This window comes from Camellia sinensis, chromosome 1, assembly GCF_055761805.1.
Source record: "Camellia sinensis isolate YWXY chromosome 1, ASM5576180v1, whole genome shotgun sequence".
In the NCBI taxonomy this organism is placed as follows: Eukaryota; Viridiplantae; Streptophyta; class Magnoliopsida; order Ericales; family Theaceae; genus Camellia; species Camellia sinensis.
In genome coordinates this window covers 240,065,181-240,079,580 of record NC_138961.1, presented here as the reverse complement: position 1 = coordinate 240,079,580, position 14,400 = coordinate 240,065,181, and the positions used below count along the sequence as shown (strand labels likewise).

At 37.3% G+C, this 14,400-nt stretch overlaps 2 protein-coding genes across 2 annotated transcripts; both read left to right on the top strand.

The window, feature by feature from the left end:
- The first annotated feature begins 2,973 nt into the window (after positions 1 to 2,973).
- On the top strand, positions 2,974 to 6,387 carry LOC145822912 (uncharacterized). The gene is made up of 5 exons (XM_082921457.1): positions 2,974 to 3,468; positions 4,042 to 4,940; positions 5,040 to 5,235; positions 5,442 to 5,531; positions 5,620 to 6,387. The coding sequence occupies exons 1-5, from the start codon at positions 2,974 to 2,976 to the stop codon at positions 6,385 to 6,387; spliced, it is 2,448 nt and encodes an 815-aa protein (XP_082777583.1).
- Positions 6,388 to 11,932: 5,545 nt separating this feature from the next.
- On the top strand, positions 11,933 to 13,689 carry LOC145822911 (uncharacterized). The gene is made up of 3 exons (XM_082921454.1): positions 11,933 to 12,059; positions 13,058 to 13,159; positions 13,270 to 13,689. The coding sequence occupies exons 1-3, from the start codon at positions 12,048 to 12,050 to the stop codon at positions 13,687 to 13,689; spliced, it is 534 nt and encodes a 177-aa protein (XP_082777580.1). The 5' UTR covers positions 11,933 to 12,047.
- The last annotated feature ends 711 nt before the right edge of the window (positions 13,690 to 14,400 follow it).

Genomic DNA, 14,400 nt, shown 5'->3' with positions numbered 1-14,400 from the left:
GAAAACAAATCTGAGTTTAAGTGGTATAACTCTTAACCTGTTTCATTGTAATAAAAGTCATGCTTAGGCATGCTCCTAGTTGCAAAATGCAGCCAAGCACTAGCCTAGCACCTTCCGCGTGGCTAGGCGAGGCAACATAAAGAAGGCCGAGCTTGGTGTGCTTAAGGTTCGCGACTACTTAAGGCAAAGTTAGGCGGAAGGTGCTGTGCCTGAAGGGCTTACATGTTATATTTTGCATTGCTTTATTTTTGTTCAAATATCACCAGTGATTTAAGTTAGTATAAGGTGTAACTACAAGGGATTATAGCTCTCAATTATACAAGGCAATACAATGGGTATTCAGCCCCAAAAACCAGTGTTCTGTTTGGTTGTTTACATTGTGCGGTCAGTTTGGCCCATAGAAACAACAAACTGAGAAGTTTGGTTTGGTGTGAAAATCTGCCAAAATCCTAACCGAATCGAACCATGTTCATGTTAAGTTACTAATTTTCCCAAAAGCCTAAGCTGTTAGAAAATGGGTGAACAAGCAGACTGTACACATGGTCCTTGAAGTCGTGTTGGTCTATATGCTGATTTGTAAGGCACATGTAATCACTTGTGTCTATGACATACAGTAGGTTGGAAAGTATCTACAGAAACTAAAAATAGAAACTAACATATGTAAAAGATGCCTGATGGGGTTGACACAACTCATTTTATTGGTGTGTTTCATTGTCTTTTAGTACAATTTAGTAGATATCTGAGAATTTTGATTTTCTATCTTCCCATCTTGTTTCGTGTTGGGGTCCCATTAAATTGAAACATTTTGGTTGTTTTGATGGAAAAGAAGCGCAATTTTGTTGCTTGGTTGACACTAGAGTCATGCTGTCTTTGCTTGTTCTTTTCCTACTTTCTCATTTTTCTAAAATGTTCTGCATGCTACTAGGTTTGAATGGTGATCTTCATATTGTTTTGGTGTTAAAAGGGTTGTTTGTTAAGCTTTCAAGTGCATAAACCTCTGAAGTAGTATGAATTTTAGTTCAATAGAGACTTGACATATTAACTGAATGCAAAATATTGCATAATGAAATAGAATAACAGGTACACATTACATGTCTTGTTCTTGAAGTTTGTGTTTTCTGCTTTGCATTTGTATGTATGCTTCTTGAACTTGTATTCACTAGTTAATTGTTTCAAATATATACTTCAAATTTGCATAACAGTGCTTTTTGATTATATTGATTTACAATGTGTTAGTTGCATTTAGTTTTCTCGTAAATTTGTAGAGCATTTCTTCCATTGTGAAACATCATCTATTTCTAATTGAATTATAACAAATATGAATGCATCTCATTGTGTTTTTGTTCATTTGAATAACATCTCATTTTTCATTTGGTAACCCAAGCTACTTGAATCTCAGTTTGCATGGCTGGATGCTGATATTTGCCGTTAAAGTTATGCAAATATTGTAAAAAATTTGAACTGTTTATTTTGAAGTACTGGATTAGTCTATAAACTAATATAATAGGATTATGCATAGTGGCTCACTAGGCTAACTAACAACATAATCTATATCTAGGTGAGTATGAGATGGATAAATTAACTTACCAACCAACCTCTGATATCTCTCCCTCCTTGTCAAATGAATCTTTAGTTTCATCCCCTAACATGCAATTCTGCTCCAACATGGTATCAATAGCTTTATACCCAAGCACACTTTGTCCTTAAGAAGGTCGAAAACATATGTTCTTAGTGAGATAAACACATCTAAGCATAGCCCAAGTAAACCTCTGAAATCATGCTCTAGCACACTTTGTAACTCATATAATGCCTTTTTAAGCTTGCACACTCCCATCCACTGAGAAATCCTCAAAGCCCGGTGGAACATCTGTAAATACTTCTTCCTCTAAGTCTTCACAGAGTAACGCATTCATCATATCTAATTGTTAAAGAGGCTCAATATGTTAATTCTCTAGAATAGGCCACATGAAGAGCTTTCGAAAATGGCAATGCTGTGAATTTCAGTTAATTTGAGTGCTTAACTAACTTGCCATGAGACAAAATTACATGCTCATATCAGCAAGTTTTTTCAAGAGTATGTCATATCAGAGAAATTCTACCTTGCAGCAAACTTGCCTCCACATCGTCTGGCTTATTTATTCTCTTTTCTGCAAAATGTGCTTTAAGCCGTATGAAATGTTCATGAGTACTGTCAATGCTTCTATTCTGGATTTTCACATGACTTTGTAGATACATCTCTCATTGATAACATCTAATATGCTTCTATTCTGAAATGTTCATGTGTGAATATGCATTTGCGGACATGCACAGTTGCCATGTAGAGCCAACTGTTGGAAATGTGTTTCTGTCTTTACTTTTTTTTTTTAACAAATAACATGTCATGCACACACATTGTGAAGAGCATGACATGGTTTTCATTATTTTGATATATCATTCTATCATTGACCATATAGTTTCACTAGTACTAGTGCTCTACTAGTTATGCTATCTAGTGGTCCAAAATTACGGGTCATTTCTTAAATTAACTTGTTTTAGAACTAATCGTGTCATAAAGTTCCACCCTAAAAGAGATTTATGTGACAAGCCAAACAGTGAATGAAAAACAACCTAATCTATCTCAACTTGAAATGCGTGTTCTCATGGCTTCCTCGGTTAATCTTTGTGTGAGTTGTAGGTGACAAAATGGACAAGAGTTGGATGACGATAAATAATCGGTTGACAAGTAAAGAGTATCAACAAGGGGTGAAGTCATTCCTTGATTTTGCTACGGCAAATTTAGGCGTAGAGGATGAAATTAGGTGTCCGTGTGTTGATTGCATTAATGGCACAAAATATAGCAGACAAGTTGTGTGGATGCACTTGATCCGAAGAGGCATGGCATCTTCGTATCTAACTTGGGTGCATCACGGGGAACATGTTCCCGTGTCTCGTCCTAGTGTATCAAATGACCAATATGGAGGTAGTGGCGAATGTATGACAGATATCGATGATCCGCCCATGGATGAATTGCCTATTATGTTGGAAGAAATTTACGTGAGTGGTCTTATGGATGATCATACCGACGAGGAACCTAATGGTTTGGAGAGGGAGGATTTGCATAAGTTCACTAGGTTATTCGAAGATGCACAACGCAAAGTTCACCCGACATGTGAAAAGTTTTCTGTGTTATCATTCGTCATTAAGATGCTTCATGTGAAGGTGTACAACAAATGGAGTAACAAGTCATTCGATATGGTTATGCAGGTATTCAAGGACATTCTACCAGAATGTGATCCAACAGTTCCATGGACACTCTATGATGCTAAGAAGTTCTTACGTGACTTGGGTTTGGGATATGAAACAATTCATTCGTGCAACAATGATTGTGCACTATTTTGGAAGGAGAGTGCTAATTTGGAGAAATGCCCTACATGTGATGCGTGTAGATACAAGTTGAACGATGATGGTGGTAAAAAAATTCCACACAAGGTATTGCGGTACTTTCCTTTGACACCGAGGTTGAAAAGACTGTATATGTCCAAAAAAACAGCCGCAGATATGAGATGGCACAATGAGAAGCGTGTGGATGATGACATATTAAGGCACCCGGCCGATGGTGAAGCATGGAAGGACTTTGATAAGCAACATCCGACGTTTTCTGATGACTCTCGAAATGTAAGGCTAGGGCTGGCAACAGATGGTTTCAATCCATTTGGGAATATGAGCACATCATATAGCATGTGGCCCGTAATCTTAATGCCTTACAATCTCCCACCATGGAAGTGCATGAAAGAGCCATATTGCATGATGTCATTGCTTATTCCCGGACGATCGGCACCTGGAAGAGACATTGATGTTTACTTGCAACCACTAATAGAAGAATTGAAGAATTTGTGGGAGCATGGTGTGCAAACATATGATGCATCGAACGGGCAAATTTTTAGAATGCATGCGGCGGTAATGTGGACCATAAATGACTTCCCTGCGTACGGTAACATGTCAGGGTGGAGTACAAAGGGTTACTTGGCTTGCCCTAATTGTAACAATAATGCATCGTCTCAGGGATTACGAAGTAAAATAGGGTATATGGGTGCTCGTCGCCACTTGCCTGAGAACCACACTTGGCGAACAAGTAAGCTCTTCAATGGTCAAATGGAGCATAGGTCCAAACCTTTGGAGTTATCGGGGGACCAAATACTAGAGCAAATTGATTCTGGGACTTACAAGCCGTATGGAAAGCACCCACAAAATCGAAAACGACAAAGGAATGAACATCAAAATTTGAATTGGAGCAAGAGAAGCATTATGTTTGACTTGCCCTATTGGAAGACGTTGAAGCTTCGACACAACCTTGATGTCATGCATATTGAGAAGAACATATGTGACAATGTCATTGGGACACTTTTGAGCGTAGATGAAAAGAACAAGGACACGGACAAAGCACGCTTAGATTTGGAGGACATGAAAATACGTAAAGAGTTACATTTGAAGAGGCGTTCTAATGGGTCCTTTGAGAAGCCTCCCGCATTGTACACATTGTCGGTGAAAGAGAGAGAAGGCTTTTGTGATTTCTTGAAATCAATGAAGTACCCTGATGGCTATGCAGCAAATATCTCCAATTGCGTAAACGCTCAAGCCGGAAAATTATCTGGCCTCAAAAGTCATGACAGTCATGTCCTTATACAACGACTTCTTCCAATTGGGATGCGTGGCTACCTTAATAAGGAAATTGGAACAACACTTTTTGAGTTGGGAAATTTCTTCAAACAATTGTGTTCAAAGACATTGAGGCGTTCAGATTTGCATAAATTGGATGAACAAATCGTACTCATACTTTGTAAGCTTGAGATGCTTTTCCCGCCGGCTTTTTTCGATGTCATGGTCCACTTGGCAATTCACTTGCCTCGAGAGGCTATGCTTGGAGGCCCAGTGCAATATCGATGGATGTACCCAATTGAGAGGTATTAACTCAGCCCTCGTATTACTGTCAAATTTAAGTTAATGCTTTACGGCTGATATAAATATTGCAGTATAACATTGACATCGACTTGCAAAATTAGGTTGCTTGGCCGTCTAAAAGGGTTTGTGGCCAACAAAGCTCATCCTGAAGGTTCTATTGCCGAGGCTTACATTTCCAAAGAATGTACAACATTTTGTTCAATGTATTTGGATGGAGTTGAAACATTGTTTAACCACCCAGAAAGGAATTATGACATGGGTGACCGTGGCCTAGGGTTGGCGGTATTCACTCAAACTGTACGTCCCTTTGGTTTAATGACAAGGGCGTCCGATGTGTCCGTAGCTGAACGCGAGTTGGCTCATTGGTTTGTCCTACACAATAGCACAGAAGTGGATAAACACGAAGACTATGAATCCTTCAAACGTATTTATAATGTTTTTGTTGTAAATTGATTAGTCTTTATCTTAGTAAATAGTTTTTGAATCGCATTTCTTGTAACTAGGGAGCACAAGAACTTGTTACACCAAAAGCCGGTGCGTTCGACATCGAAAACAGACATCGGAAAGAATTTCCTAAATGGTTCAAAGATCATGTAAGCTACTATTCTCATATCTTACCATAGATCGTACATTACGTAAATGTTACGCATGCTAGTAACATGACACATGTTCTTCATGTAGATGAATGAATTGCGGAGCCAACATTCCCCCGAAGCAACTGGTGATATGTGGTCATTAGCCAATGGTCCTAGTGGCTTAGCGAACACATATTCAGGATGTATTTGTAATGGTGTCCGTTATCATACTATCGACCGTGACAACCGTCGAAAAAGTCAGAATAGTGGATTAGTCGTGGAAGGGGAGCATGAAGGGCAATTGATACACTTCTATGGACACTTGTGTAGAGTGTGGGAACTGAACTATTTGTTCACACGTCGGATTGTATTGTTCCAATGTGAATGGTTTAACAGCGGTAGTAGTAGAACTATGCGTGTAGAGCCACATTTCACAACAGTTGATGTAACAAGTCGATGGTACAAAGATGACTCATTTGTATTACCAAGTCAAGTTGAACAAGTATTCTATGTTAATGACACCAAATTAGGTACCAGTTGGAGAGTCGTTGAAAAGTTTCAACATCGAGGAATTTGGGATGTGCCGGAGATGGATGTCGTACAACCTGATGATGTGTTCCAACAAGAAGAAACCATCGAGGTCGTACCTACTATGGCTATTGATGATGATGTGGATTTGCGTCGAGATGATATTGAATCTGAAATTATTCCCATGGAAGTTTTGCAATCTGTCAGAGGGGTAGAAGCCAAGGGTGTTACAGATGATGCCTTCATCTGTGATGATGAAGATGGATTAATGAGGGAGGGTGACGACACAGACGAAGAATATGACCTACAAAGTGATTTTGATACAGATGTTGATGTAGAATCTTGATGTATATCATGCTTTAGTTCATGCCATAATTTGAGCAATGTGAATGTTCAATTGGTGCACAAATGCAAAGGAAACTGAAAATAATGAAGGGGGATCTATCTTCATAAATGTCAATAAACTCAGAAATCAATGTGTGTTTAAGGCAGCTAATCCAAACTGAAATGGGTGGAGTTTTGCTGTGGGTGTACCCACTCAGTGCAGAAGTGCAGTCCCTGGACTCATGTTTTTCTTCTCTGCCATTGTATGTTTTTTTCCTCTGGTTTATCTCTGCCCTGGCTTTGCTAATTTGCCCTGGAAGGGTTGCTGTCCAGAATGTAGTGGGAGGCATTTTTGGTGTATCTTTGGTAGTGAAGTTTATGGTGTAGCTTTGGTATCTAACTGCTGCTTACTGTGTCAAGTAGAATGTTTTCTGAGGGGGCCTGGAGTACGTTCTCTGGAGCTGCTGTCAAATGGTTGGCCTACTGTCAAATGGAAGGGTGCTGGTCTGCATCTTGTTTGGCTGCAGCTATGCTGGTCAGATTGTGAGTTGAGCCCAGTTAAACCTGCATTCATTGAAGATCTGAATGGTTGGTGTATTTAATGGTCAGCATGGCAGTTTGTGCAAATAGAAGGGTGCTGGTCTGCATCTTGTTACTATGGGGTGTGCTGGTGGAATGTAACTAAATCTTGCCTTTTGGTGGAATGCATATGATATAGGAAGCTCTGAGCTGGTTTGCATTTGTTTGGCTGCAGCTATGCTGGTATGGCTGGTATGGCTGTAAAGCTGGTTTTGTCTGGTTGCTGCTCTGTTTTGCAATGGGTTTTTGTTGTGCTGCTACTGTGTGGATGTTGTTGGGTTCAAGTTTGGGGCTGCCTCTGCTCTGTTTATGCTTTGTTGTTGCTATTTTATGGTTTTGTAGATAGAGATTAGAATAAGAGTTAACCATGAATAAATGAAGGAAGGGTTAGTTTGGAAGGGTTAGTTTGAATTCAATTGTAATATGTATGTGTACAGATTTTGAACAGATTTTGAACAGTCTGGCTTTGATCACTTTAGGGTCAGCTACTGAATCCTCTTTTGCCAGTCTGATATGCCTGGGATTATAAGTTTGATAAAATCATAGGCCATCATACTTGTCAAAAATAAGAAAGAAAGAAAATTCACAGACTATATCTCTTACATGACAACTTGTATTTTTTTGTCAGAATTTACTATTGTTCTTGTCGCATAGTCTAGTTTAACGGACACCTGTCTTTTTTTAAAATTTATTTCTTGTCGTTTTTGCATTATTGAAGTCATTGTTGTTGGTTTTCTTGAGTATTGTTTCTTTACCAATTTAGAAGATTTTTTGCTATTGAGAGAACATGGACATTGACTTTAAAGAAGCAAAAGAAGAGCATTTGATAGTTACTTTGTCCTTCAATTTTGTGGGTTTATTTTTTTTTTTTCCTTTGGTGTGTCCAGCAAATATGTTTAACTGAAGAGAGTCAGAAATTTCTCCATTGAACATGAAACTGAAGTACTGTGTTTATACTGGAAACTATGCACCTATGAAGCACGGACACCTCTCCGGAGGTTGTGTGTAGGTGTTCGACACGCTGGAAAGAGTTCGACACGTTGCGGACATGTTGGAACACGATGAGGACACGCTAAGAACACGTTGAGTACTAAAGTTGATAAATTTGATAAAATTAATATTTGACATAAAATGTATATTAAAAATATACATATAATACAAATATAAATACATATGTTTTGAACATGTCTCCAGCATGAACATGTCTCCAGCATGTGGTGTCTTGCAAATATACATATAATAAAAATAAAAATAGCATGTCTCCAGCATGGGTGAGGAAAATAACACCGAAGTTTTATTATTTTATTTCTTTAATGAGACAATGTAGTATCTACAAGCTATAGCATTACAAAGTTTTGTTGGGTTGGTAAGGAGTTGGTAATTACTTTTGTAGTCTTGTTTTTGTTGCATCATCTTGATGCTCCTTCAATAAAATTATTTATTTATAAAAAAAAATATTCTGGATAATCTGCAATTGCTATAGTATGATGGTTTTTACTTTGTAATTATTTGCAGGATACACAATCTATTGGGGCTTTAGCAGGGCTTGCCATTGCAATACTTTTTACATGGAGACTATTGAGATCAACTAGTGCGGCTCAAAGAAGACAACCTAAACGGCAAGCTACTACTCCTAGTAGTTCTGGTGTCGTCAATACTCATTCAAATGCAAATTTGACATTTTCCGGAGACTTGTCTTCAGAAGATTCAAGAGCACAAAATGTTATTGATGAGTTCTTCCAGCCCATAAAGGCAACTACATATTTTTCTATCTGTTTTTGGATTATACATTGGTTCATACTAATTTGATTTATAATTAATTTTTTTGTTGCTGCCTGCAGCCAACTTTAGGACAAATAGTTAGACAGAAGCTGAGTGAAGGAAGGAAGGTAATTTGTTTAGTTTTTCTTGTATTTTTCTTATTTAATAGAGGTCGCTCGTTTATAGATGATGATGTTTTATACTTCTATTGCCTGTCATTTTTTGATAGAACTGGTTCCTGTTGTGAGTGGAAGTTTTATCCTTTTCTCATCAATTTGAGCATGTTTCTTTTTTAAGAAATTAGATGATTTTAATTTTCTTGGCTGGTGCATAGTCCCGACAGATTTTGCAAGTCAAACTTTTAATCATAGAACTCAATTATTCTAAATTGATTATTTTCCAATAATGTTAGAATTTTGCTGGACATTTTTGGTTCACCAATGGGGTCTTTGAAATGATCTTTCTTGCCAGGTAGATTTTGGGAAGCTCAGCAGAATGAAGAATAGGTCTTCTGATACCACATGGGAATCGTTTTAATCTTTTCCATGATTTGTTCTTTGGCATTCTTTATTTTACTTTAATCTTTGGTTCTATCTTTTTTAATCTTTGATTTTTCTCATGATTTCCTTTTTGATATACTTGACCCTCTCTTGGCTTATGCTTTCCATTACTTTGCATCTTTAACTAGACACGTTAATTTTTCTGTAGAAAATATTAAGTACACCCTTTTTCCTTGTCCACTAATACCTCACTATGAGATTGTCGTAGTTTTTGTAATTTAATTTACCCCCTTGGCTTGGATCTTTTAAAGTTTTATGGATAATTTTGTTGTCATCCTCACGTCTTGAAGTTATTTGATTTGTGTTTGGCTATTTTATTTTACGAGTAGTGTACCCAGTAAGAAATTTAATGCATTTTTAACCTCCTTGAGGACAACAATAATAGAGCCTCTGCCACCGCCACCAACAATAATAATAACAACAAAAAATACTACTGGTCATGTCATTATTGAAGATACACTTATAATGTACAACCTATGCATGGATTTGGTTGCATTTATCTGAGTTGCATTTAGGAACTTCGAAGATAGAATATCCTATTACGGTGTTTCTTGTAGGCACTCTGTGCTTCAACCTAAGTTCAGTTTATATAGTTGCTAGTGTAGCTTGAATGGTTATATTAATTTATTAATTGTTTAATTTCTTGTTCGTAGAATATGTGCCTTTCTTTAGACCTGCTATATCCTAATTTCTTGTCTACTGTTGATTTGTAGGACAATATCCTATTTGAAGTGCTTTTGCAACTGTTTCACGTGTCCTTTGGTGCCAAGCAACAGTAAGCAACACATGCTAGAATAGTTTTAGTGGTTATTAAGAGTATTGGTTGCAGCAGTCTTTAATGAGTTTTTTTGTTTGTATGTAGGGTCTGCCAAGACAGATGTGATGATATGCTTTTTCATGTTTCAAACCTTTTCAACCCCATACACCTATTCCATCTTTTTCTTGCAGAGGCAAGTTCAATATTTATAGATAATGGGAACAACTAAGACTTCTTATCCCAATGTATATACTTTTATTTCGTTGATACAAAGAAAATGCCTCTATGTTCTATTCTTCACTTACCAGGCGAAGTTATTAAATAAAGTAATACATGCACTCCTAACTTGTTTGCAGTTACACTATGATCATCAAGTGCTTCTTGATTACCTAATTTCAAAAGATACAGGACCCAAAGCTGCTGAATATCTGTTGAGGTAGTTTAGTTACTAGAATTGTACTTTGATCTTTCCTCTGAAGTTGTGAATACTAGATTTTCATGAATCATATGCCTAAGAAAAACTGTTGCCTGCTTTAGATATGTTGAGAAGTGCAGGTTTTTTTAGAGCTTAGTTTAGGTAGGCAATGTATTTTCTTTTTCAGTTTTTATTGGTTGGCGTAGTTGATGCAAACAAATGCAATGCATTGCAAGATAGTACCAGAGGATGGAACTTTGCCTGAGCTCTAGCTCATCCTTGTATCTGTATGAATTTGGGGGTGCTTTTAATGAACTTCTCAGTTTCTAAATTAGTTGAGTTAGTTCATGCCTTCTAAATTATTTTTGTCTAATTTATTTTAAAGCAGGCATATCATGGCATATTGGAAAATGGAAAATGGTGTTACTTGTGTTATTGTATAGTTCATGTATTATTTTTGTCTGCAATAATCAAGCATTATTTTTGTCTAGTTCATGTATATAGTGTTACTTGTGTTATTGCAGATTGGAAAATGGTTCCTGGCTTAAAGACTGGTCGGCTTCGGAAGAAGACACTCACGCAGCCAGAAACAGACTCGCCAGCTGCTATTCCTTTAGGATCACCCGTTGCTCCGTCTCCTGTTCTACCTGTCCGATCAAATGTGGGACCATCTCATCATGTAACTAGCCAACCAATGGTTGATTCTGATGAGACACAAGCCCCATCCAAAACGCAGCCGAGTGGCGTAGGTAAGATTAAAGTGTATACAATTTGTCAATTACCACATGCCATTGCCATTGTTTTTTTGTAGCCAAATTTTAGGCAATTTTCATGCTGTTATGTTGTTAACAGGGACTTCGAAGCCCCTACGTGTACGCGGACCGACACTTGGCAAGGGCATACAAAAAATAATTAGAGCCAAAAAAGGGGAAAAATGTTATGTTCACATCGATCGTGGGTTGAATGCAATGACTGGCAAGTATGCCACTCCAGCAACTAACGAGTTAGGAATTCAAATTAGAACCTTGTGCCCTTTGAAAGATGTGAAGTCATGGCTGGATCTTGATGAGACTACAAAAGCCGCCGTCATCCAAGGAGTTCTTGTAACTAATATTACTTGTCCACAATATGTAATTGTATTATGTGAGTAATAAGAAAGACTAATATGTAATGATTACTATTTCAATTTGTTTTGCATGTAGGACAAGTTTCAAATTGGAGACGATTTCCACAATGACTTACAAGCACAGGAGATTGTGAATAAGAAGGCCTATGGGTTGTACAAAGATTGGAGGTACACCTTGAAGCAAGAGTTCGAATTGTTAGAAGGACTTCCACGTGATGAGATCTATGGTCATTCCCCCGTAGGGGTGAGTTTAGATAATTGGAAGCATTTGATCGATGTGGCATGGCAAGATCCATCTCACCAGGTAAAATAATAGACTAGATAGAGTACATACATCTATGTGAAAATGTGATATGCCTTAATATTGACCAAAAAATTGTTTATCTGCTTGACTTATTTTTAGAAACGGTCAAAAGCTGGCAAGAGTAATAGGAGTCAATTGCCGTACAATCATACCAATGGGTCTCGCTCATTTCCTATCGCAATGGCTGCTATGGTGAGTTCGATTTTTTTTAAACTTGAATCCATTATATGTTGTTTGGATATGAAAAATGTTATGTTCTGCTACACACACACACACACACACATATATATATATATATATATGTATATATTTATGTTAAACTCTGTTAGTAAACATCTACTGTCTGCAAAAAATCTGTCTGCAAAAAATCTGTTAGTGATACCCTTGCCACATGTTTGCATTCTAAATCTGTCTACACTATACTCTGTCTTTCATTCGAAATCTGTCTCGCAAAATCTAAACTATACTCTGTTTACACTATAATACACTATAATACACAATCTTTCTACACTATAATACAGTATATATAAATCTGTCTACACTATAATACACAATCTGAACTATATATACTGCACTATACTACAAAATCTAAACTATACTCTAAAAATCTGTCTAAACTATAATACAGATTGTGTATAGTTTAGATTTATAAATCTGTCTACACTATACTACACTATAATACAGTATACACAATCTGAACTAAATCTGTCTACACTATAACACACAATCTGAACTATATATACTGCCCAAAATCTAAACTATACTCTGTTTTTCACTTAAGATCATTAGTATTGTAGCTCTTTTTGTTTTAGATTTAAGTTAATACATTCACAAGAAATAGATATTCCTGTACATACACATGTTATAATACACATAATCTGAAGTGATTATAAGTGGCTATGTGCGAAAATCTGTTGGACATAATCTGTTTGAGAAATTCTGAACAAATGTGTTGGCAAAAATCTGTTGGAAAATATAAATCTGTTAATGATAATCTCTTTGAATTCGAACTAGAATAGTGCTGCCTCTATTTCCAAATCTGGCTGCAAATTTGTCTGAAAATCTGGTAGCAAATCTGTCTCCAAATCTGTCTCCAAATCTGTCCAGCAATTTGTTTAAAAATCTGTTCATGGAAATTTGTCTATTTGGTGCATAAAGTGTCATTGATTTATACATTGATGTGTTAACAGGTAGCAAAAGATGGAGAGTTGGATTTCCCAAAGTTCTATGAGGACAGCCACACTTCAAAGAAAACGAATGACTGGATCCATCCGAAATGCCGTGAGCTGCATGTAAGTATGTGGCAAGGAAATATATGTATTCAATATTTTCTTGTACTTAGTACCCAATAATACATATATGTTGCCAAAGTTTTTTTCGTCTTATTTATTTGAAATGACAGCAAGAGATGGTCAATGTACAAGCGGCTGCCATCGAGTCGGGGACGCCATTGACACAAGAGGAGATTTCAAGGCAAGTGCTTGGACAGAAGAAAAGGTACTTGCTTGGATTTGGGAGTGGCCCACAACCGTCTACCATATTTGCAACACGAGCACACGATAAGGACATGGAGGCAATGCGAGCTGAGGTGGAGGCACTTCGTGAGGAGCAGCAAAAGGATCATGACGAGTTAATGAAAGAGCGAGAGGAGCGCGAGAGATGTTACAATGAGCTGTTGAAAGAACGAGAGGAGCGCATTCAATTATCCAATGAGATGTTGAAAGAGCGGGAGGAGGGACAAAAGGCAAGGGACGAGACAAATACAAAGGTCGAGCATCTCAATAATGTAGTCGCCAAACTGTCACAACTCTTGGGAATCTAATTTGGGCATCGGACGTTTGTTTTTTGGTAAGAACAATTTCATTAATGTCACACTTACTTTGTTTAAATATGTTCGCTTGAAGAGTTGAAAATGTCATCAATTTTTGAGTTATTTGGGGTTAATGATTTCTTGTGTAGTTACTACAGTTTGGTATTGAGTTTTCTTAACAATGAACTTGTATTTAAAATATGTACTTGATTAAGATTAACTATAGTAGAAACATGTTAAAAAAACATAGCGAATTTCAATCTTCGTTTAGAGTAACATGTAAACTTCAACAGTGGTATTTTGAATAGTAACTCGAATATGTGTTTAAAAGTAATGGTAACCTTCTCGGTGACAAATGTGACACGTTGGGACAGACGGTACGTAAATAGGACACATACGTTGGGAGTTAGAGTTGAAAAAGTCACAAACTTAGACGAAAAAAGGGGTTCGGGGGGTGAAAATGCGAAATAGCCCCCGAAACACTATTTTCTCATAACGGGAAGCTTTTCGGTGATAAATGTGACATGTAGGGACAGACGGTACGTAAATAGCACGCCTACGTTGGGAATTAGAGTTGAAAATGTCATAAACTTAGTCGAGAAAAGGGGTTCGGAGGGCGAAAATGCAAAGCATCCCCCGAAACACTGTTTTCTCATAACGGGAAGCTTCTCGGTGATAAATGTGACATGTAGGGACAGACGGTACGTAAATAGCACGCCTACG